This window comes from Cherax quadricarinatus, chromosome 59 (assembly GCF_038502225.1).
Source record: "Cherax quadricarinatus isolate ZL_2023a chromosome 59, ASM3850222v1, whole genome shotgun sequence".
NCBI lineage: Eukaryota > Metazoa > Arthropoda > Malacostraca > Decapoda > Parastacidae > Cherax > Cherax quadricarinatus.
The window spans coordinates 11,375,770-11,402,662 of NC_091350.1; the positions used below are offsets into that span (position 1 = coordinate 11,375,770).

At 39.9% G+C, this 26,893-nt stretch overlaps 1 protein-coding gene across 5 annotated transcripts in view; it reads right to left on the bottom strand.

The window, feature by feature from the left end:
- Positions 1–26,893, bottom strand: part of LOC128698717 (uncharacterized) — a 300,712-nt gene that overhangs the window by 104,487 nt on the left and 169,332 nt on the right. For all 5 annotated transcript variants that reach the window (XM_070097720.1, XM_070097721.1, XM_070097719.1 and 2 more), the window contains exon 15: positions 18,004–18,211. In XM_070097720.1, the coding sequence (XP_069953821.1) occupies positions 18,004–18,211 (208 nt within the window). The remainder of the gene's footprint in view (positions 1–18,003; positions 18,212–26,893) is intronic.

A 26,893-nucleotide genomic window follows, 5' to 3' on the forward strand; every position in this document is an offset into this window, starting at 1 on the left:
GGTCGTAAGACGTACTAGTACATCAGAAACCCCCAAAGGGTTAAAACAGCAAATTTGCAGTGTTTTTAGTATGTTTTTTACAATTGTATTTGCGATTTTCTGGTCTCATTTGATAGAATTGAATATATATATTACAGAAATAGAGATGATTTTGATTGGTTTTAGTACTGATAATGGCTAGAAACTGAGCTCAGAGTAGCAGAAATGTTCAATTTTTGCCAATGTTCAAGAGTAAACAAATGTTGTCATGAGTCTAATACGCATCAGCTGGTGGGTTTAATATACATTCATGAATGTGCTGATATTATTTATACAATTATTACAACACTGCATAACAGTAAATCTTCTATTTTTTGGTGTGAATAAAAATTCATAAAATCAAGATTGGAGAGAGAGAGTATGGAGGAGGTGAATGTATTCAGATATTTGGGAGTGGACGTGTCAGCGGATGGGTCTATGAAAGATGAGGTGAATCATAGAATTGATGAGGGGAAAAGGGTGAGCGGTGCACTTAGGAGTCTGTGGAGACAAAGAACTTTGTCCTTGGAGGCAAAGTGGGGAATGTATGAGAGTATAGTTTTACCAACGCTCTTATATGGTTGTGAAGCATGGGTGATGAATGTTGCAGCGAGGAGAAGGCTGGAGGCAGTGGAGATGTCATGTCTGAGGGCAATGTGTGGTGTGAATATAATGCAGAGAATTCATAGTTTGGAAGTTAGGAGGAGGTGCGGGATTACCAAAACTGTTGTCCAGAGGGCTGAGGAAGGGTTGTTGAGGTGGTTTGGACGTGTAGAGAGAATGGAGCGAAACAGAATGACTTCAAGAGTGTATAAGTCTGTAGTGGAAGGAAGGCGGGGTAGGGGTCGGCCTAGGAAAACTTGGAGGGAGGGGGTAAAGGAGGTTTTGTGTGCGAGGGGCTTGGACTTCCAGCGGGCATGCGTGAGCGTCTTTGATAGGAGGAGGTTGGAGACAAATGGTTTTTAATACTTGACGTGCTGTTGGAGTGTGAGCAAAGTAACATTTATGAAGGGATTCAGGAATCCGGCAGGCCGGACTTGAGTCCTGGAGATGGGAAGTACAGTGCCTGCACTCTGAAGGAGGGGTGTTAATGTTGCAGTTTAAAAACTGTAGAGTAAAGCACCCTTCTGGCAAGACAGTGATGGAGTGAATGATGGTGAAAGTTTTTCTTTTTCGGGCCACCCTGCCTTGGTGGGAATCGGTCAGTGTGCTAATAAATACAAAAATTCAACTAATTTCAATGAGGAAAACTGATTTGATATACGAGCAAATTGAGTAACGAGCTGAGTCACGAAGCAAATTAAACTCTTAACCCTTAAATGGTCCAAATGTATACGTATATACGTTCTTACGTGTAGCGCCCCAAACGTATATATACGTTTTATTTTTCCTGCCTTCAAATTTGGCATGATTGGCCTGAGATGCTTTGTGAGCATAGAATGGGTCCTAACACTCAGTGTGCGCGGTATTAAAAAAATCTGGGATCACTTAGTACCTTGTGGAGCGCCAATTAAATTGAGCACCAGCTAGAGCAAACAGTGCAGCAAATACCAAGGATTCACTGATGTAATGTCATATTAACACTCCTCTTTTAAGAGGAAAGTAATGTTAACCCTAAGTTTAGAGTCTGTCTATCTCTGTATCTCTGTCTATCTCTTTCTTCCTCTGTCTATCTCTGTCTACCTCTGTCCCTGTCTACTTCTGTCTCTGCGTGTATCTGTCTCTATCTGTCTTTGTCTCTATCTCTTTCAATCTGTCTCTCTTTCTGTCTGTCTATCTCTGTCTCACAGGTACACATAAATACAAGTATACATAACGTAAATTACCTAGGATAACCCAAAAAATCCAGACAAAGTGCTATACTCTGCTTGAAGATGTGAGTAAACATGATGAACCTGTGACCCAATCAAACTTTATTTTTAATTACATTACCTAACAGAATACTCCATTCTACTAAATGCACAGCAACACAGTAAATGACCATATGACCTGCCTTTGTAATACTCATTTGTGCTAAATTGTTATATGTTTACAATAATGTTTTTATCACTGAATATATCATTGCTTAGTTAATCTTAAGCTAATTTTAAGCCTGCCCATAATGCTCTGCATACAAGGGGCTTTGGCATGTTGCACTGTAATAACTGTATTCCTTTGTACTTCACTGTTTACCTGGAGTTTACCTGGAGAGAGTTCCGGGGGTCAACGCCCCCGCGGCCCGGTCTGTGACCAGGCCTCCTGTATCATGTTCAAATTAATAAATAAATAAATAAATAAATGAATGAAGATGCAGCCTTGTGGCTCTCTCTGAGACAGAGCTAGACAGATAGACATGCAGCTTGACAGACAGACAAATAGACAGTAATGTTTGTGTGCCAGCGAAAACAAAGGGAGGCGATGCTCATCAAATATCACCTCTAATCTTTTCTTATCAGCTGCACCCTCCCCCACCCAAATGTATGCTCATCAAACGTCAGCTCTTATCAGTTGTTATCTCATCTTATCATGTCACTGTCAGGGGTGGACTTTGTTTTTCATGCTTCAAGGGAACTTATTATTTATTTTATTTTATTTATTAACACACTGGCCGATTCCCACCAAGGCAGGGTGGCCTGAAAAAGAAAAATTTTCACCATCATTCACTCCATCACTGTCTTGCCAGAAGGGTGCTTTACACTACAGTTTTTAAACTGCAACATTAACACCCCTCCTTCAGAGTGCAGGCACTCTGAAAGAGGCACCTCCAGGACTCAAGTCCAGCCTGCCGGTTTCCCTGAACCCCTTCATAAATGTTACTTGCTCACACTCCAACAGCACGTCAAGTATTAAAAACCATTTGCCTCCATTCACTCCTATCAAACACGCTCACGCATGCCTGCTGGAAGTCCAAGCCCCTCGCACACAAAACCTCCTTTACCCCCTCCCTCCAACCTTTCCTAGGCCGACCCCTACCCCGCCTTCCTTCAACTACAGACTGATACACTCTTGAAGTCACTCTGTTTCGCTCCATTCTCTCTACATGTCCGAACCACCTCAACAACCCTTCCTCAGCCCTCTGGACAACAGTTTTGGTAATCCCGCACCTCCTCCTAACTTCCAAACTACGAATTCTCTGCATTATATTCACACCACATATTGCCCTCAGACATGACATCTCCACTGCCTCCAGCCTTCTCCTTGCTGCAACATTCATCACCCATGCTTCACACCCATATAAGAGCGTTGGTAAAACTATACTCTCATACATTCCCCTCTTTGCCTCCAAGGACAAATTTCTTTGTCTCCACAGACTCCTAAGTGCACCACTCACCCTTTTCCCCTCATCAATTCTATGATTCACCTCATCTTTCATAGACCCATCCGCTGACACGTCCACTCCCAAATATCTGAATACATTCACCTCCTCCATACTCTCTTCCTCCAATCTGATATCCAATCTTTCATCACCTAATCTTTTTGTTATCCTCATAACCTTACTCTTTCCTGTATTCACTTTTAATTTTCTTCTTTTGCACACCCTACCAAATTCATCCACCAATCTCTGCAACTTCTCTTCAGAATCTCCCAAGAGCACAGTGTCATCAGCAAAGAGCAACTGTGACAACTCCCACTTTATGTGTGATTTTTTATCTTTTAACTCCACGCCTCTTGCCAAGACCCTCGCATTTACTTCTCTTACAACCCCATCTATAAATATATTAAACAACCACGGTGACATCACACATCCTTGTCTAAGGCCTACATTTACTGGGAAATAATTTCCCTCTTTCCGGTGGTCTGGTGGCTAAAGCTCCCGCTTCACACACGGAGGGCCCGGGTTCGATTCCCGGCGGGTGGAAACATTTTGACACGTTTCCTTACACCTGTTGTCCTGTTCACCTAGCAGCAAATAGGTACCTGGATGTTAGTCGACTGGATGTGGGTCGCATCCTGGAGGACAAGATTAAGGACCCCAATGGAAATAAGTTAGACAGTCCTCGATGACGCACTGACTTTCTTGTGTTATCCTGGGTGGCTAACCCTCCGGGCTTAAAAATCCGAACGAAATCTTATCTTATCTTATCTTATCTAACTTGAGCCTCGCTATCTTCGTAAAAACTCTTCACTGCTTTCAGTAACCTACCTCCTACACCATACACCTGTAACATCTGCCACATTGCTCCCCTATCCACCCTGTCATATGCCTTTTCCAAATCCATAAATGCCACAAAGACCTCTTTAGCCTTATCTAAATACTGTTCACTTATATGTTTCACTGCAAACACCTGGTCCACACACCCCCTACCTTTCCTAAAGCCTCCTTGTTCATCTGCTATCCTATTCTCCATCTTACTCTTAATTCTTTCAATAATAACTCTACCATACACTTTACCAGGTATACTCAACAGACTTATCCCCCTATAATTTCTGCACTCTCTCTTTTGTCCCCTTTGCCTTTATACAAAGGAACTATGCATGCTCTCTGCCAATCCCTAGGTACCTTACGCTCTTCCATACATTTATTAAATAATTGCACCAACCACTCCAAAGCTATATCCCCATCTGCTTTTAACATTTCTATCTTTATCCCATCAATCCCGGCTGCCTTACCCCCTCTCATTTTACCTACTGCCTCACGAACTTCCCCCACACTCACAACTGGCTCTTCCTCACTCCTACAAGATGTTATTCCTCCTTGCCCTATACACGAAATCACAGCTTCCCTATCTTCATCAACATTTAACAATTCCTCAAAATATTCCCTCCATCTTCCCAATACCTCTAACTCTCCATTTAATAACTCTCCTCTCCTATTTTTAACTGACAAATCCATTTGTTCTCTAGGCTTCCTTAACTTGTTAATCTCACTCCAAAACTTTTTCTTATTTTCAACAAAATTTGTTGATAACACCTCACCCACTCTCTTATTTGCTCTCTTTTTACATTGCTTCACCACTCTCTTAACCTCTCTCTTTTTCTCCATATACTCTTCCCTCCTTGCATCACTTCTACTTTGTAAAAACTTCTCATATGCTAACTTTTTCTCCCTTACTACTCTCTTTACATCATCATTCCACCAATCTCTCCTCTTCCCTCCCACACCCACTTTCCTGTAACCACAAACTTCTGCTGAACACTCTAACACTATATTTTTAAACCTACCCCATACCTCTTCGACCCCATTGCCTATGCTCTCATTAGCCCATCTATCCTCCAATAGCTGTTTATATCTTACCCTAAGTGCCTCCTCTTTTAGTTTATAAACCTTCACCTCTCTCTTCCCTGATGCTTCCATTCTCCTTGTATCCCATCTACCTTTTACTCTCAGTGTAGCTACAACTAGAAAGTGATCTGATATATCTGTGGCCCCTCTATAAACATGTACATCCTGAAGTCTACTCATTATTATTATTACCTATTATTATTATTATTATGTATTCTTCTTCTCCTCCTCCTTCTCCTCCATCTCCTTCTCCTCCATCTCCTCCTCCTCCATCTCCTCCTCCTCCTCCTTCTCCCCCACCTCCTCCTCCATCTCCTTCTCCTCCATCTCCTCCTCCATCATCTCCTCCTCCTCCTCCTCCATCATCTCCTCCTCCATCATCTCCATCTCCATCATCTCCATCTCCATCATCTCCATCTCCATCTTCTCCTCCTCCTCCTCCTCTTCTTCCTCCTCCTCCTCCTCTTCCTCCTCCTCCTCTTCTTCCTCCTCCTTCTCCTCCTCCTCACTGTTATTATATACTTCCACATATCCAAAACATTGCTGGGACATATAAATACTTTGTATATATTCCAAGACAATAGTAAATGGCTAAGGTAGGTGTAAATGTCCACCTGTCAGTGTGTTTGTGGCAATTTGAGTACAATTTCAGTACCTAATACTACTGTCAGAACAAAGATTGGTTATAAAATGACAAGAACTACTACAAATTGTAATTATCAGAACATAAAAATTACATAAAATAATATGAAAAATAGAAAAAAAAGGTATATCGGCAACACTTCTGCAAGCGGCAGGACTCGATGTTGCTGTCACATGAGCATCCAGTGCCAACTTCTTGGCCTCATATCTCGGTAAGTACTGACCCTAAAATTTTTTTTGTTCTAAAATACTTAAAAAAATATGTGCTCTTTTTTTCTATAAAAAAACATTTTTTTTTTCAAAATATTTGGGGCGCTGCGCGAGTGAACGTATATATTCATTTGGACCATTTAAGGGTTAAGTCAAGGTACCACTGCATTTTTGTTATTTATTCATCATTTTATAGAAAATAGCTTACACGATTCATACTGGGCCATATACAGGAGCCTAGATTACTGATCGCATCAAGAGAACTTTCAACAAGAAACTAAGGACTCTCTCCGACCTCTGTCCTCCTGACTTTGACCTTGTTCAACGGTTTCGTGTCATCTGTCCCTCTCTTCCCTATTTTTATGGCATTCCCAAAACTCATAAACCTGATATTCCTCTTCGTCCTATCATATCCTTTAGAGGTTCTGTCTCTTATTCTCTTGCTTCTTGGTTGGCCAAAACCCTCACTCCCTTTCTTGGTACTTTTTCTCCCGCCCACCTCCGTCACTCTCAAGACTTCATTGAACGGGTTCGCTCTCGCCCAACCTGTAAGATGCTTAGTCTTGACGTTGAGTCCCTCTGCACTAATGTCCCTCTTGATGATGTCCTTGATTTCCTTAGAGAGAAGGCCCATGAAGGGTTTCTACATCTCCCTATACCTACTGATGTCTTTCTTGATCTTATCCGCCTCTGTGTGGACTCTAATTCCTTTTCCTTCCAAGGGAAATATTATTCTCAAACCTTTGGTGTCGCTATGGGCTCTCCTCTCTCTCCTGTCCTTGCTAATCTTTACATGGAATACTTCGAGACTGTTCTTCTTCCTACCATCGATGCGCAACCTTCACTCTGGCTCCACTATGTGGATGACATCTTTGCTCTGTGGCCTCATGACTCCAGTCTCTTCCAACCCTTCCATTAAGTTTAAAGCTGAATGGGAATCTAATTCCTTGCTTCCTTTCCTTGATGTCCATGTCCACCGCTCAGATACAGGTTTTTCCTTTTCCGTTTACCGAAAACCTATGCACAGTGGCATGTACATTCACTACTTTTCCTATCATGCTTCCCCTGTCAAGAAAAGTGTTCTTATCTCTCTCTTTCTCCGTGCCCTCCGCATCTGTGATCCTTAGTTCCTTCCAGCAGAAATTTCCACTCTTCATAATTCATTTTCCCGTCTTGGTTACCCTTCCCATTTCATAGACTCTGCCCTCTCACGTGCTAAACGTAATTTCTTCTCTCCCAAACTCTCTACTCCTGGGAACTCTTCTGTCCTCTGCCTTTCCTACATTTCCGGTCTTTCTAATCTCAACAATTCTCTCCGTCCCTTAGACATCAAGCTTACCTTCCGCCAGACTAACACTCTTCGCACTAATCTCGTTCATACCTCTCCTCCCTCTACAGATGTTCCTGGTGTCTACTCTATTTCTTGCTCCTCCTGTCCTCTTCAATACTTCGGATAAACTGGTCGATCTCTTTCTGACAGACTTAGGGAGCACAAAAATAGTGTTAGGCTTGCCGACATTAATAATGCTCTTTTCTGTCACGTCAGAGATCATAGCCATCCTATCGACTGGTCTTCTGCTAAAACTGTCTTCCCTACTTCCAACTCGAACAGTCACCGTCTAGTTGAATCCTCTCTAATACACAACTTTCCTTGTATGAATCTTAGCCCTGGCTTCGTCTCTGTAGATGCCTTCCTCTCCCACTACATTGTAAAATGCTCCAAACTTCAGAACACCCGTGACTTAACCTGACTCCTCATTTTTTCTTTTTCTTTTTCTTCTTCTCCCTCTTCCCCTTTCCTCTTTCCTTTTTCTCCTCTGGGTTGTCTTTCTTCCTTCTGTCTCGTGTTTCTGTTCCTTCTTTATTTATTTCACCACTTTCCCTTTCACCCACCTCTGTGCACTTGCTCTCCCTCTGTGGGCACCTAGCTCCCTTGCAGTGCTCCCTTTTCTTTGTATTTGACTGGCTCCTCCTCCTTATTCCCCACTACCACTACTACTACCTCTACTACTACTACTACCACCTCCACCTCTTCCTGCCTATATATAGCCGTCCTGCTCCACTTCTGGTTAGTGTGACTTTGTAAATGGCCCAAGTCGGACCGAAACGTCGTCGTAAGCTTCTCTCTTTTATGTGCGGGTTATTTGTGTACAGCTGTTAACAACTTTATAGCAGCTATGAATAACATCAACTGGCAAAATGAGCTTGAAACATATACAGATATGAATGAATGTATAAATAATTTTCTAAAAAAAGCCCATTGCCCCTACAACAAACATTGTCCCCAAAAACCAAACAGATCTAAACAGTCTAAACGTTACTCATCAGCTCTTACCAGCCTGATAAGAAGATCTAAAAAATTGCATTATGAAAATAGATTACATAACATCAAAGGTGATATGAAAAAGACCTGGAAAACTCTATCTGAAATTCTTGGAACTAAAAAGTTATCCAAAAACAAATCAATCAAACTAACAAAATCAGATGAACCCCTACTCACACCAACTGAAACAGCAGACTCAATGTTTTCTTCTCCACCATAGGAAAAAAATCTAGTGAACAAAATACCAAGCTCAAAAACCAGTCCATCAGACTACCTCATAGGTACCTACCCAAATACACTATTCCTAGCTCCAACCAACCCACTAGAAGTCTCGCTCATCAACACCCTTAAAAACAAGGCAGGAGACAAACAATTTGCCTGCTTTTATGTACAAAAAAGCTTATCAAGTATTGTCACCAATTATTGCAACACTCTTTAACAAATCCACTGAATCATCTACCTTCCCAACAATCCTCAAAATAGCGAGGGTCACTCTGATCCATAAAGGAGGTGACCAAGCTGACTTTAACCCCTTCAGGGTCCAAGGCCAAAATCTGAAGTGGTGCCCCAGTGTCCAAGAATTTTCCAAAAAAAAAATTGTTATTTTTTCTTATGAAATAGTAGAGAATCTTTTTGTGAAGGTAATAAAACAAAAAGTACGAAATTTGATGGAAAATTGACGAAATTATGCTCTCGTGAATTTTGATGTGTCAGCGATATTTACGAATCGGCGATTTTGCCGACTTTGACTCCCATTTTAGGCCAATTACATCATTCCAGTCGACCAAATTCTTAGCTATTTCACTAGTATTACTTCTATTCTATCAACTGAGCACAAGAAATCGCCAAAGTCAACTCTTTCAACTACAAAATAAAGTGATCGGAAATTGGTAATTTGGCCAATTTAACACAAAGTTCAAAATATTCCAATTTCAAAATAGGGTCCAGAATAAACAATGTAGGCATTCCTGGCACTAAACTAACATTTCCTCTGTTCAATAGTTATGTTTTGAGGCTTTACAGATGAATTCCATATTGATTTTTATTCACATAAGGAATTTTTATTCACACCACAAAATAGAAGATTTACTGTTATGCAATATCGTAATAATTGTATAAATATCATCACCACATTTGTGAATGTATATTAGACCCACCAGCTGGCTACGTGTATTAGACATGTGAGGTCGTTTGTTTACTCTTGAACATCGGCAAAAATTTAACATTTCCGCTAATTTTAGCTCAGTTTCAAGCCATTTCCAGTGCTAAAACAAATCAAAATCATCTCTATTTCTGTAATATGTCTTTCATTCTATCAAATGAGACCAAGAAATTGCAAATACAACTATAAAAAACATACGAAAAAACACTGCAAAGTTGCTGTTTTAACCCTTTGACTGTTTCCGACGTATAAATACGTCTTACGAGCCAATGTTTCTGACGTATTTATACGCACAAATTCTAGTGGCTTCAAATCGAGCGCCAAAGGCCTGGTAGGCCTACACGAGAGAGAATGGGTCTCAGTGGTCGGTGTGCACCCTGTGAAAAAAATCTGGGACCCAGCGGTGCATTGTGGGAACACCATGTTGTCAGTCCATTTTCACCATGCCTCTCGGTAAGAAGTTCCTCACTCCTCGGCGGATTGGAGGTCTTTTGTTCCCAAGTGATAGCTCTAACAGCGATGAAAATGTCAGTGACAGTGAATTCAAGGGTTTTCTAGTGAGTGTTACCGAAAAAAGTGCCCAGGATAACGTAAATAGTGACGAAAACCCAGATGACCCACAACCTTCGACCTCTGGTGCTGTGCCGGCTTGTTCACGTTCACGTTCGCCTGTACCAGGACGAAAGAGGAAACTATTTGGTCGTGTACAACACCCTGATGATAGCAGTGATAGTGATAGTGATTTCAAGGTCATTGAAAGCAGTTCTAGTGACAGTGAGAGTGAATATTCCCCAGTGAAGCGCCAGTATGTACGACGTAGTATGCGGTCTGGTAGTGTTTCATATGTTGTTCCAAGGGGAAGGAGAAACTCTGGGAGCACATCCCGTGGCCCTACACCACGACCTGATAGTGAAGATGACGATATTGTAACGATGGGTATGAATGGTGACAGTGAGGGAGGAGGCAGTGGTGGTGATAGTGAGGGTGGCACGGCCCATGTGGCATCATCACCGGGCCACGCTACTACCCACGCGGCTGACTCAGCAGAACAACCAGCCTCACCCTACCCCACACTGCCACAACCTGCACCACCACAACCTGCACAGCCACAACCACGGTACAATATCCAGACCCCACCAGCAGACCGCATCTGGGATTGGCAGGACGGTGACGAGTTTGTTCCCAGTCCCCATGACTTTGATGAAACACAAAGTGGAATAAAACCATCTTGTCCACTTGGGAACAATGCCAGTGAACTGGACTGCTTTGAGTTATTTTTCGATGAACCCCTGATGGACATCATTGTCAGGGAAACAAATACATACTGTGATTACACCATGGCAAATACAATTCTCTCACCAAAATCACGGCTACACAAGTGGAAGGAGACAACTGTGGCAGAGATGTACCTGTTTTTTGCCACAATAATGCTTATGCCACATGTGTATAAGCACACTGTCACCACATACTGGACAACAGATCGCCTGATTTCAACTCCAGGTTTTAGTGACATTATAGGTGTCAATCGTTTCCTGATACTGTTACGTACGTTACACTTTTCAGACAAAACCAGGCCTGACAGAAGCGACAGGTTATATAAGATAAGAAATGTGTTTATGTACCTGAAACAAAAGTGCTGCATGTATTTTTATCCCTTCAGGAAGCTTGTTATTGATGAGTCCTTGATTTTATTCAAAGGAAGACTCTCATTCAAGCAATATATACCAAGCAAGAGGAAACGCTTTGGTATAAAGCTATTTGTACTGTGTGATTGCAGAAGTGGTCTTGTTTTAGATATTATTGTGTACACTGGCAGTAATACTTTGAGAGATACCATGAAGTTATTGGGTATCTCTGGTGATGTGGTTCGAACAATGATGGAACCATATCTTGGTAAGGGGCATATGTTATTTACTGATAACTGGTACACAAGCCCCTTACTCAGTGATTTCTTGCGAGTGAACTTGACAGACGTGTGTGGCACAGTGCGTGGTAATCGCAAACATATGCCAAGGTTCGACGCTGGCACTCGCAGAGGTGAGGTGCAAGCCTTTGCTGCCAATGACATCATGGCATTTCGGTGGCATGACAAACGTGATGTCACATTGTTGACATCAGTTCACACAAACGAAATGGTACCCAGTGGCAGGGACAACAGAGAGACCAATGAACCCATTCTAAAGCCTGCAGCTGTCATGGACTACAACCTCAATATGCGCTTAGTGGACAAATGTGACATGCAGATTGGGTTTGCAGACTGTGTACGCAAGAGTTATAAGTGGTATATCAAACTTTTTTTCCATCTTGTTGATATCTCTATGCTAAATGCTTATAACATATACAAGTTGAAGACCAACAAAACACCAAAATATGGTGAATTTTGCCTGTCAGTAATCAGACAAATAATTGCAAAGTACCAAGGAGCAACTCCTGCAATAGACCAGCGCCCACAGACGTCATCTCGTATGAGGCCTGGTGATCACTACCCCATACAACTGCCTCCTACTACTGCCAAGAAAAATGCTCAGAAGAGGTGTTATGTATGTATGCATACCACAAAACGCCCACAAACACGCAGAGACACTCGTTTTATGTGTGAGGAGTGTGAAGTGCCCCTCTGCATATACCCATGTTTCAAAGAGTTCCACAAGCTGCAGCAGTTCTAGGAACGTGGTTAGTGACTGTACATATGTATATATATTATGGAACACTAGTAATAAACATTGTTTTGTATTGTTTGTTTGTGTAAACAAAGTGTATACACAAACTAATAGTGATAAAGTTTGTTCTGTTATTGTGTTGTAAATAATGAGTGTATATTTGAACAATGCACCTTACATTGGTCTCACAGGCCACATAAGTTACCTGGAAAAGAAAAATATTGAAAAATGCAAGAAACCTTTGAATTAGAGTAAATAAAAGAATACCGGGTGGGCGGCAGTCGCCGCTGTTGCCGTACGCACGTCAATTTCTGCAAACTTTGCGGCTCTATATCTCGGTAAGTACTGATGGCAAAATTTTTTTTTTAGGCTTAAAACACTAGTAAAAATATTCCTAACATTTTCATAAGAAAAAATAATATTTTTTTTTTCAAATATTTGGCGACATAGAATGACAGTTTCAGAGAGGGGCCTGAAACAGTCAAAGGGTTAATCGAAAATCTTGGTTTCAGTTTTTTTTCTCTCATTATACACAGTGTGCTGCAGGATTTGTTTTATGTGGTGCACACATACCACATTGATGTGTTCTCTCATATCTAGGCCCAAGTGTACCACTCACAGAGTATCAGAGTGAGCTGAGCTCATGACGTAGATCTACGGTTTGGACCCTGAACGTAAAGCCGTAGATCTACGGGACGGACCCTGAAAGGGTTAATAACTACAGACCAACATCTAACATTCCACTGCTCCCTAAAATCTTTGAAAAATTAATTCATAGACGGATCTATTCCTACCTCGTCTCACACAACATATTAAACCCTTGTCAGTTTGGATTCAGGAATAATAAAAGCACAAATGATGCTATCATGCACATGCTAGAACTAATATACAGTATACGGCACTCGAAAAGATATAAGTCCCGCTGGGCATTTTCATTGATTTACGTAAAGCTTTTGATACAGTCAACCATGAACTGCTGTACTCTAAATTAACGCACTATGGTATCAGAGGCCACTCCCTCAACTACCTAAAGTCATACCTTAGTAGCAGAATTCAATATGTGTATGCAAATGGTGCAAACTTTTCCACCCAACCAATCACAGTAGGAGTCCCCCAAGGAAGTGTCCTTGGACCACTCCTCTCTCATCTACATCAATGATCTACCGAATGCATCACATCTACTCAAACCCATATTATTTGCAAATGACACAACATACGTCTTCTCCCACCCAAACCCAGTCATACTTGCCAACACTGTTAATGCCGAATTGCAGAAAATATCTGCCTGGATGATGACTAATAAACTTACCTTGAATACTGATAAAACCTATTTCATTCAGTTTGGAAACAAAGCTGCAAATGATCCACTTAACCTAACACTAAATGGATCATCAGTCACAAGACTTGCAGAGGGAAAATTTCTAGGTATCCACCTTGACAGTAGCCTTAAGTTCCAGACTCATATACAACAAATCACCAAGAAAATCTCTAAGACTGCAGGCATACTATCAAAGATACGTTATTACATTCCACAATCAGCTCTCCTGGCACTGTACCATTCACTCATATACCCTTATCTCACATGGAATTTGTGCATGGGGATCAACAACATTAAATCACCTAAGACCTCTAATAACCCAACAAAAGGCAGCAGTCAGAATAACAAAATCCCACTCCTGCCAGCATACTCCACCAATTTTCAAAAGTCTAAATCTGCTCACCATTAAGAACATTCATACTTATTCATGTGCCTACTACATACACAGAACAATACATGCAAATATAAACCCTCCACTCAAACTTCTCCTCACCAACCTAAACAGGACACACGACCATACCACAAGACACAGATCTCTTTTTGATGTACCTCGTGTCCATTTCACACTGTATAAAAACTCTATGCACATAAAGGGCCCCAAAATATGGAATTCATTACCAGAAGATACTAAAGTAACCCAGTCTGAAAATCAATTTAAGACTCTTCTCAATAGCCACTTAATCACCCTAGACTAAATGCTAAATACTCAGTACTCACATACTCAATTATGTATTCCCGTATAATTTCAACAATTACTTTTGAACCTTTCATCCATTGTCGACAGGAATATAATTGAATCATTGTTTTCACAAAAAGCATTTCTGAATATATGAATATATCTTTTGTCTTATATAAATTAGATTCACTTATAATTAATAATCTACTGTACAACTATGATATAATTAATTTTCTACTGTACAACTATGATATAATTCTTAGTGTTAAGTAGTCAGTAAGCCAATAATGTTAAGTCGGCCCATAATGCCTAGACATAATAGAGGCTCTCTTTGCAGTGCAACCCATTCTTGTAAATACATAATCTCAATGTACTACTGTATTTGCAAAGACATAGATAAATAAATAAAATATGCATTTATGCCTAGCTCTATTGCTCACTTAACCCTTTCAGGGTCCAAGGCCCAAATCTGGAGTCACGCACCAGTGTCCAAGATATTTAAAAAAAAAAATTTGTTATTTTTTCTTATGAAATCGTAGAGAATCTTTTTGTGAAGGTAATAAAACAAAAAGTACGAAAATTGGTGGAAAATTGACGAAATTATGCTCTCGCGAATTTTGATGTGTCAGCGATATTTACGAATCGGCGATTTTGCCGACTTTGACTCCCATTTTAGGCCAATTACATTATTCCAATCAACCAAATTCTTAGCTATTTCACTAGTATTACTTCTATTCTATCGATTGAGCACAAGAAATCGCCAAGTCAACTGTTTCAACTACAAAATAAAGTGATCGGAAATTGTTAATTTGGCCAATTTAACACAAAGTTCAAAATATTCCAATTTCAAAATAGGGTCCAGAATGAACAATGTAGGCATTCCTGGCACTAAACTAACATTTCATCTGTTCATTAGTTATGTTTTGAGGCTTTACAAATAAATTCCATTTTGATTTTTTATTCACATAATGAATTTTTATTCACACCAAAAAATAGAAGATTTACTGTTATGCAATACTGTAATAATTGTATAAATATCATCACCATATTTGTGAATGTATATTAGACCCACCAGCTGATGTGTATTAGACGTGTGAGGTCGTTTGTTTACTCTTGAATATCGGCAAAAATTTAACATTTCCGCTACTTTGAGCTCAGTTTCAAGCCATTTCCAATGCTAAAACCAATCAAAATCATCTCTATTTCTGTAATATGTCTTCCATTCTATCAAATGAGACCAAAAAATCGCAAATACAACTATAAAAAACATACGAAAAAACACTGCAAAGTTGCTGTTTTAATCGAAAAATCATGATTTCATTTTTTTTCTCTCATTATGCACAGTGTGCTGCAGGATCTGTTTTATGTGGTGCACACATACCACATAGATGTATTCTCTCATATCTAGGCCCAAATGTACCACTCACAGTTTATCAGAGTGAGCTGAGCTCAAGGCGTAGATCTACGATTTGGACCCTGAACGTAAAGCCGTAGATCTACGGGACGGACCCTGAAAGGGTTAATATGATAGTATAAACATGTTATCAGGCTTTTATATGTATGTATATTTGAAAATGAAAAAGGGTGTTTCACTTTACAGCAATTTTCACTTTACAGAGGTACCCTAGAACCTAACCTGATGTATAAGCAGGACCTTCATGTACTACTGTCATTAACCTTTTGACTGTCGCAACCCCAAATCCTGAAGTGTCTCCTGGTGTCACAAAATTTTTTGAAAAAAAAAAAAAAAAAAAAAAAAAAAAAAAAAAAAAAAAAAAAAAAAAAAAATATTTTTTTCTTATGAAATGATAGAGAATCTTTTCCCGATTGTAATGACACCAAAAGTAAGAAATTTGATTGAAAACTTACGGAATTACACTCCTGCGAAGTTAGCGATCTCGGCAATATATATGCATCAGCGATTTCGCTGACTTTGAGCCCTATTTTCGGCCAATTCCTTTGTTCCAGGCGACCAAACTCATAACTATTTCTTTAGAACTCCATTTTTTCTATCAATTGAGTACAAGAAACCGCCCATTTACAGATGTCAACTACCCAATAAAGTGGTCAGAAATTGACAATTTGGCCAATTTCACGCAAATTAAAAAAGATGCCAGTTTCAAAACAGGGTCCAGAATAAACAATGCAGACATTTTTGGCACTAAAATAACATATCCTTTGTTCATTAGTCACATCTCCAGGCCCCTCTTACATTACTCTTGCTTTCTATTTTGATTTTTTTTTCACACAAAAACTAGAAAATTTACTGTTATGCAGACTACTGCATTATTATAAAAATAGTACAAATAATATCAGTGCACTAGTGAAAGAATATCAGACTCCCCAGTTGATGTGTACTGAACGTGTGGTGTGATTTGCTTACTCTTGAACATTGATAAAAATTGAACATTTCTACTATTTGAGCTCAATTTCAAGGCCATTTTCATAGTGAAACTAATCAAACTCACCTCTATTTCTGTAATGTGTTTTCCATTCTATCAAATGAGACCATAAAAACGAGAATACGCCCATGAATACTATAGGAAAATACACCTCAAAGTCGGTGTTTTAATCCAAAAACACGATCGGAGTTTTTTTTTTCTCTCATTATACACTGCGTGCTGCAAGATTTTCTTTATGCAGTGCACACTGACCACACAGACCCATTCTCTCACATGTGGGCCTACCAGCTTTCTCCTGCTTGATTTGAAGCCGCTAGAATTATTGAGTACGTATATATATATGTCCGAAACACTGGCTCATAAGACACATATATACGGCTGAAACAGCCAAAGGGCTAAAGTGAATTCTTGACAAAGGAGATTTAATTAAAGGACTACTAAGTATTTGTAAAGCCAACAGCAGAAAAAGAATGATGAATGCACCACACATTAATAATCAGGAAACTACAATATACAGTGGACCCCCGGTTAACGATATTTTTTCATTCCAGAAGTATGTTCAGGTGCCAGTATTGACCGAATTTGTTCCCATAAGGAATATTGTGAAGTAGATTAGTCCATTTCAGACCCCCAAACATACATGTACAAACGCACTTACATAAATACACTTACATAATTGGTCGCATTGGGAGGTGATCGTTAAGCGGTGGTCTACTGTATAGCATTTCTGCAATTGTACTACAGTGGACCCCCGGATAACGATCAGCTCCCAACTCGACCAATTATGTAAGTTTATTTTTGTAAGTGCTTTTGTAGGTGTATTTTTAGGGGTCTGAAATGGACTAATCTAATTTACAATATTTCTTATGGGAACAAATTCGGTCTATAACGGTACCCAACAGACTTCTGGATTGAAATAATATCGTTATGCAGGGTCCACTGTATATATATTTCACAAAATAGCAAAATTAAAGTCATGGGCGAAAGGTAAATTTATCATGTGTAACTACAGATGCTCTAATACCAAGACTTAATTAGATACCCAGTGTTTTGTATTTTCCAAGTCAATTTCATAAAAGCCACTGATGGAAATGTAAATTACATATGAAACTACACATGTTGTAAAACATAAAACAGTATAGAACATGGCAAGTTCAGCACATTACAGCATAATACTGTAAAACTAATAAAATATATTTTATTTTATAAATTCTATTATGTTTTTGTAGATTGTTTTGTACATTCTATTGTACTTTTTTTTTTATCAAAATAAACATGAACTACCATTAAACAGTTGTATAGAGTAATAGATCGAGAAGAAAAGGAAGAGGAAGGTAAAAATGCCAAATACCTGTCTGTCCTGTGATAACATTAGCTTCTTATACTTACATGCATTTGAAAAATTTGTAGGATAATGTCTGCAAGGTATGAAGAAATCTATCAGCAGAAGTTCTGGCACAGATGTATGGTGAGGATTAGGAACCCCCGGTCTCCGTCCCCGCCGCTCTGTTGCACGCTTCATTCTTTCCACTGACCAATCAGCCTTACGAGCTTTAATCATCAGGCGACGATTTTCCAGTTCCTTCACAACACTTTTCTGAGTGAGAGAATATTAGAAATATGGACATACAGTAGGACCCCGCTTTATGGTGTTTTGCCTTACAGTGTTCCGCTAATACAGACATTATCAAATTACGTTTGACTAAAATTCACTATGCAGCTCCCCCCTTCTGACTTTATAATACGGTCACCACGAGCCACCTGATTTGATTACATTCTCCATGAGCATATCTCTCCACAATGTCTGGAAACTTTTCAAAATTTCAAGTGTTTTAACCCTTTGAGGGTCCATGCTGTAGATCTACGGCTTTATGTTGAGGGTCCAAACCGTAGATCTACGTCATGAGCTCAGCTCACTCTGATAAGCTGCGAGCGATAAATTTTGGCCTAGATATGAGAGAATACATCTATGTGGGATGTGTGCACCACATAAAACAAATCCTGCAGCACACAGTGCATAATGAGAGAAAAAAAAAACAGTAATTTTTAATCAAAACAGCTACTTTGCAGTGTTTTTTCATATGTTTCCTATAGGTGTATTTGCGATTACTTGGTCTCTTTTGATAGAATGGAAGATATATTACAGAAATAGAAATGATTTTGATTGGTTTTAGTACTAGAAATGGCTTGAAACTGAGCTCAAAGTAGCGGAAATGTTAAATTTTTGCCGATGTTCAAGAGTAAACAAGTGACCTCACAGATCTAATACACACCAGCTGGTGGCTCTAATATATGTTCACAAATGTGGTGATATTATTTATACAATTATTACAATATTGCATAACAGTAAATCTTCTATTTTTTGGTCTGAATAAAAATTCATTATGTAAATAAAAAATCAAAATGGAATTCATTATTAAAGCCTGAAAACATAACTAATGAGCAGAGGAAATGTTAGTTTAGTGCCAGGAATGCCTGCATTGTTTATTCTGGACCCTATTTTGAAATTGGAGCATTTTGAACTTTGCATTAAATTGGCCAAATTACCAACTTCCGATCACTTTATTTTGTAGTTGAAACAGTTGACTTGGCTCAATTGATAGAATAAAAGTAATACTAGTGAAATAGCTAAGAATTTGGTTGACTGGAATAATGCAATTGGCCTAAAATGGGAGTCAAAGTCAGCAAAATCGCCAATGCGTAAATATCGCTGACACATCAAAATCCGCGAGAGCATAATTTCTTCTATTTTCCATCAAATTTCATACTTTTTGTTTTATTACCTTCAGAAAAAGATCCTCTACAATTTCACTTTCTAGTTGTAGCTACACTGAGAGTAAAAGGTAGATGGGATACAAGGAGAATAGAAGCATCAGGGAAGAGAGAGGTGAAGGTTTATAAACTAAAAGAGGAGGCAGTTAGGGTAAGATATAAACAGCTATTGGAGGATAGATGGGCTAATGAGAGCATAGGCAATGGGGTCAAAGAGGTATGGGGTAGGTTTAAAAATGTAGTGTTAGAGTGTTTAGCAGAAGTTTGTGGTTACAGGAAGGTGGGTGCGGGAGGGAAGAGGAGCGATTGGTGGAATGATGATGTAAAGAGAGTAGTAAGGGAGAAAAAGTTAGCATATGAGAAGTTTTTACAAAGTAGAAGTGATGCAAGGAGGGAAGAGTATATGGAGAAAAAGAGAGAGGTTAAGAGAGTGGTGAAGCAATGTACAAAGAGAGCAAATGAGAGAGTGGGTGAGATGTTATCAACAAATTTTGTTGAAAATAAAAAAAAGTTTTTGAGTGAGATTAACAAGTTAAGGAAGCCTAGAGAACAAATGGATTTGTCAGTTAAAAATAGGAGAGGAGAGTTATTTAATGGAGAGTTAGAGGTATTGGGAAGATGGAGGGAATATTTTGAGGAATTGTTAAATGTTGATGAAGATAGGGAAGCTGTGATTTCGTGTATAGGGCAAGGAGGAATAACATCTTGTAGGAGTGAGGAAGAGCCAGTTGTGAGTGTGGGGGAAGTTCGTGAGGCAGTAGGTAAAATGAAATGGGGTAAAGCAGCCGGGATTGATGGGACAAAGATAGAAATGTTAAAAGCAGGTGGGGATATAGTTTTGGAGTGGTTGGTGCAATTATTTAATAAATGTATGGATGAGGGTAAGGTACCTAGGGATTGGCAGAGAGCATGCATAGTTCCTTTGTATAAAGGCAAAGGGAACAAAAGAGAGTGCAAAAATTATAGGGGGATAAGTTTGTTGATTATACCTGGTAAAGTGTATGGTACAGTTATTACTGAAAGAATTAAGAGTAAGACGGAGAATAGGATAGCAGATGAACAAGGAGGCTTTAGGAAAGGTAGGGGGTGTGTGGACCAGGTGTTTACAGTGAAACATATAAGTGAACAGTATTTAGATAAGGCTAAAGAGGTCTTTGTGGCATTTATGGATTTGGAAAAGGAGTATGACAGGGTGGATAGGGGGGCAATGTGGAAGATGTTGCAGGCGTATGGTATAGGAGGTAGGTTACTGAAAGCAGTGAAGAGTTTTTACGAAGATAGTGAGGCTCAAGTTAGAGTATGTAGGAAAGAGGGAAATTATTTCCCAGTAAAAGTAGGCCTTAGACAAGGATGAGTGATGTCACCGTGGTTGTTTAATATATTTATAGATGGGGTTGTAAGAGAAGTAAATGCGAGGGTCTTGGCAAGAGGCGTGGAGTTAAAAGATAAAGAATCACACACAAAGTGGGAGTTGTCACAGTTGCTCTTTGCTGATGACACTGTGCTCTTGGGAGATTCTGAAGAGAAGTTGCAGAGATTGGTGGATGAATTTGGTAGGGTATGCAAAAGAAGAAAATTAAAAGTGAATACAGGAAAGAGTCAGGTTATGAGGATAACAAAAAGATTAGGTGATGAAAGATTGGATATTAGATTGAAGGGAGAGAGTATGAAGGAGGTGAATGTATTCAGATATTTGGGAGTGGACGTGTCAGCGGTTGGGTCTATGAAAGATGAGGTGAATCATAGAATTGATGAGGGGAAAAAGGTGAGTGGTGCACTTAGGAGTCTGTGGAGACAAAGAACTTTGTCCTTGGAGGCAAAGAGGGGAATGTATGAGAGTATAGTTTTACCAATGCTCTTATATGGGTGTGAAGCATGGGTGATGAATGTTGCAGCGAGGAGAAGGCTGGAGGCAGTGGAGATGTCATGTCTGAGGGCAATGTGTGGTGTGAATATAATGCAGAGAATTCGTAGTTTGGAAGTTAGGAGGAGGTGCGGGATTACCAAAACTGTTGTCCAGAGGGCTGAGGAAGGGTTGTTGAGGTGGTTCGGACATGTAGAGAGAATGGAGCGAAACAGAATGACTTCAAGAGTGTATCAGCCTGTAGTGGAAGGAAGGCGGGGTAGGGGTCGGCCTAGGAAAGGTTGGAGGGAGGGGGTAAAGGAGGTTTTGTGTGCGAGGGGCTTGGACTTCCAGCAGGCATGCTTGAGCATGTTTGATAGGAGTGAATGGAGACAAATGGTTTTTAATACTTGACGTGCTGTTGGAGTGTGAGCAAAGTAACATTTATGAAGGGGTTCAGGGAAACCGGCAGGCCGGACTCGAGTCCTGGAGATGGGAAGTACAGTGCCTGCACTCCGAAGGAGGGGTGTTAATGTTGCAGTTTAAAAACTATAGTGTAAAGCACCCTTCTGGCAAGAGAGTGATGGAGTGAATAATGGTGAAAGTTTTTCTTTTTCGTGCCACCCTGCCTTGGTGGGAATCGGCCAGTGTGATGATAAAAAAAAAAAATAATAATAAAACCATTTCATAAGAAAAAATAATTATTTTTTGAAAATTCTTGGACACTGGTGCACACTGAAATTTGGCCTCTGGACCCTGAAAGGGTTAAAATTATTACGTATTTTATGTGTACTCTGATAATTATACTTATGTGTACCTGTATCTAAATAAACTTACACACTATGCTGGCATGCAGGTACACAATAAAATCACTAAGAATGTCTTCTAGTCTTAATGCCATGGCAATAATAATAATAATAATAATAATAATAATAATAAGTATGGAAGTTTATTCAGGTATACACAGTTACTGATTATCATGCATAACAGCATTATGTGTAGAGAACCTAGGATAGCCCGAAAAAGTCAGAGTGACTTATTTCCAATGGGGTCCTTGTGATAATTATTTTTTTTATTTTTATTAACACATTGGCCGTTTCCCGCCATGGCAGGGTGGCTCGAAAAAAAAAAAAATTTTACCATCATTCACTCCATCAGTCTTGCCAGAGTGCAGGTACTGTACTTCCCATCACCAGGACTCAAGTCCAGCCAGCCGGTTTCCCTGAATCCCTTAATAGATATAACGCTGCTCACACTCCAACAGCATGTCAAATTCTAAAAACCATTTGTCTCCATTTGCTCCTATCTAACATGCTCATGGATGCTTGCTGGAAGTCCAAGCCCCTCGCACACAAAACCTCCTGTGCCCCCTCCCTCCAACCTTTCCTAGGCAGACCTGTACCCCGCCTTTCCTCCACTACAGATTTATTTATTATTATTATTATTATTATCACACTGGCCGATTCCCACCAAGGCAGGGTGGCCCGAAAAAGAAAAACTTTCACCATCATTCACTCCATCACTGTCTTACCAGAATGGTGCTTTACACTACAGTTTTTAAACTGCAACATTAACACACCTCTTTCAGAGTGCAGGCACTGTACTTCCCATCTCCAGGACTCAAGTCCGGCCTGCCGGTTTCCCTGACCCCCTTCATAAATGTTACTTTGCTCACACTCCAACAGCACGTCAAGTATTAAAAACCATTTGTCTCCATTCACTCCTATCAAACAAGCTCACGCATGCCTGATGGAAGTCCAAGCCCCTCGCACACAAAACCTCCTTTACCCCCTCCCTCCAACCTTTCCTAGGCCGACCCCTACCCCGCCTTCCTTCCACTACAGACTGATACACTCTTGAAGTCATTCTGTTTCGCTCCATTCTCTCTACATGTCCGAACCACCTCAACAACCCTTCCTCAGTCCTCTGGACAACAGTTTTGGTAATCTCGCACCTCCTCCTAACTTCCAAACTACGAATTCTCTGCATTATATTCACACCACACATTGCCCTCAGACATGACATCTCCACTGCCTCCAGCCTTCTCCTCGCTGCAACATTCATCACCCATGCTTCACACCCATATAAGAGCGTTGGTAAAACTATACTCTCATACATTCCCCTCTTTGCCTCCAAGGACAAAGTTCTTTGTCTCCACAGACTCCTAAGTGCACCACTCACCCTTTTCCCCTCATCAATTCTATGATTCACCTCATCTTTCATAGACCCATCCGCTGACACGTCCACTCCCAAATATCTGAATACATTCACCTCCTCCATACTCTCTCCCTTTAATCTAATATCCAATCTTTCATCACCTAATCTTTTTGTTATCCTCATAACCTTACTCTTTCCTGTATTCACTTTTAATTTTCTTCTTTTGCATACCCTACCAAATTCATCCACCAATCTCTGCAACTTCTCTTCAGAATCTCCCAAGAGCACAGTGTCATCAGCAAAGAGCAACTGTGACAACTCCCACTTTATGTGTGATTCTTTATCTTTTAACTCCACGCCTCTTGCCAAGACCCTCGCATTTACTTCTCTTACAACCCCATCTATAAATGTATTAAACAACAACGGTGACATAACACATCCTTGTCTAAGGCCTACTTTTACTGGGAAATAATTTCCCTCTTTCCTACATACTCTAACTTGAGCCTCACTATCCTCGTAAAAACTCTTCACTGCTTTCAGTAACCTACCTCCTACACCATACACCTGCAACATCTTCCACATTGCCCCCCTATCCACCCTGTCATATGCCTTTTCCAAATCCATAAATGCCACAAAGACCTCTTTAGCCTTATCTAAATACTGCTGTTCACTTATGTGTTTCACTGTAAACACCTGGTCCACACATCCCCTACCTTTCCTAAAGCCTCCTTGTTCATCAGCTATCCTACTCTCCATCTTACTCTTAATTCTTTCAATAATAACTCTACCATACACTTTACCAGGTATACTCAACAGACTTATCCCCCTATAATTTTTGCACTCTCTTTTGTCCCCTTTGCCTTTATACAAAGGAACTATGCATGCTCTCTGCCAATCCCTAGGTACCTTACTTTCTTCCATACATTTATTAAATAATTGCACCAACCACTCCAAAACTATATCCCCACCTGCTTTTAACATTTCTATCTTTATCCCATCAATCCCGGCTGCCTTACCCCCTTTCATTTTACCTACTGCCTCACAAACTTCCCCCACACTCACAACTGGCTCTTCCTCCCTCCTACAAGATGTTATTCCTCCTTGCCCTATACACGAAATCACAGCTTCCCTATCTTCATCAACATTTAACAATTCCTCAAAATATTCCCTCCATCTTCCCAATACCTCTAACTCTCCATTTAATAACTCTCCTCTCCTATTTTTAACTGACAAATCCATTTGTTCTCTAGGCTTCCTTAACTTGTTAATCTCACTCAAAAACTTTTTATTTTCAACAAAATTTGTTGATAACATCTCACCCACTCTCTCATTTGCTCTCTTTTTACATTGCTTCACCACTCTTAACCTCTCTCTTTTTCTCCATATACTCTTCCCTCCTTGCATCACTTCTACTTTGTAAAAACTTCTCATACGCTAACTTTTTCTCCCTTACTACTCTCTTTACATCATCATTCCACCAATCGCTCCTCTTCCCTCCCGCACCCACCTTCCTGTAACCACAAACTTCTGCTGAACACTCCAACACTACATTTTTAAACCTACCCCATACCTCTTCGACCCCATTGCCTATGCTCTCATTAGCCCATCTATTCTCCAATAGCTGTTTATATCTTACCCTAACTGCCTCCTCTTTTAGTTTATAAACCTTCACCTCTCTCTTCCCTGATGCTTCTATTCTCCTTGTATCCCATCTACCTTTTACTCTCAGTGTAGCTACAACTAGAAAGTGATCTGATATATCTGTGGCCCCTCTGTAAACATGTACATCCTGAAGTCTACTCAACAGTCTTTTATCTACCAATACATAATCCAACAAACTACTGTCATTTCGCCCTACATCATATCTTGTATACTTATTTATCCTCTTTTTCTTAAAATATGTATTACCTATAACTAAACCCCTTTCTATACAAAGTTCAATCAAAGGGCTCCCATTTTCATTTACACCTGGCACCCCAAACTTACCTACCACACCCTCTCTAAAAGTTTCTCCTACTTTAGCATTCAGGTCCCCTACCACAATTACTCTCTCACTTGGTTCAAAGGCTCCTATACATTCACTTAACATCTCCCAAAATCTCTCTCTCTCTCCTCTACATTCCTCTCTTCTCCAGGTGCATACACGCTTATTATGACCCACTTTTCGCATCCAACCTTTACTTTAATCCACATAATTCTTGAATTTACACATTCATATTCTCTTTTCTCCTTCCATAACTGATCCTTCAACATTACTGCTACCCCTTCCTTTGCTCTAACTCTCTCAGATACTCCAGATTTAATCCCATTTATTTCCCCCCACCGAAACTCCCCTACCCCCTTCAGCTTTGTTTTGCTTAGGGCCAGGACATCCAACTTCTTTTCATTCATAACATCAGCAATCATCTGTTTCTTGTCATCTGCACTACATCCATGCTCATACACTCTCAAAATCATTCTATTTTGTTCCATCCTCTCTACACGTCTGAACCACGTCAACTATGCTTCCTCAGCTCTCTGGACAATAGGTTTGGTAATCCCACACCTCCTCCTAATTTCCAAACTACGAATTCTCTGCATTATATTCACACCACACATTGCCCTCAGACATATCTCCATTGCCTCCAACCTTCTCCTTGTTGCAACATTCACCACCTATGCTTCACACCCATACAAGAGCGTTGGTATATTATATCAATGCTTCCATGGACAAAGCTCTTTGTCTCCACAGTCTCCTCAGTGCACCACTCACCTTTTTCCCTCGTCATTTCTATGATTCACTTCATCTTTCATAGACCCATCTGCTGACACATCCACTCCTAAATATTTGAATACATTCACCTCCTCCATACTCTCTCCCTCCAACCTGATATCCAGGCTTTTGTTACCTAATGTTTTTGTCATCATCACCACCTCACTTTTTCCTTTCAATATTCTTCTTTTACATAACCTACCAAACTCATCCACCAACTTCTGCAACTTCTCTTCAGAATCTCCCAAAAGAAGTGTCATCAGCAAAGAGCAACTGTGACAACTCTCACTTTGTGTTAGATTCTTTTGATAGTTATTATTTAGATTTAAAAGTTAAAAACAGGTAAGTATCTTAACTATGTAAAAGCAGTTGCAATAAAAGAAGATATACTAGGGGAGAAATATAATTAGTTATTTTCATACAAGAAATCACTCTCCTCCCTTTCTGTAGCCCTATTCATGAGGTATATTTTGGCTCTCTTCTTGAACTGGCTCATGCTATTACAGGCTTTGACATATGCAAGCAGTCTATTCCACTCTTTTATTACTGAACAGAAAAATGTCTTTGAAGCCTGACCACTGACTCTAGTTACTGCCAAACTGTTCTCCCTAGTTCTGTAATTGCATTGGTTCCTATCCGTAACAAAACTGGCACTAAGATATTGGGGACACTGGCTGTGAGCAATTTTATAAGCATAATTTAGCTTTAATTGATTTACTCTTGTCTTCAACATTCAGCACGTCCAGTTGTTGTAA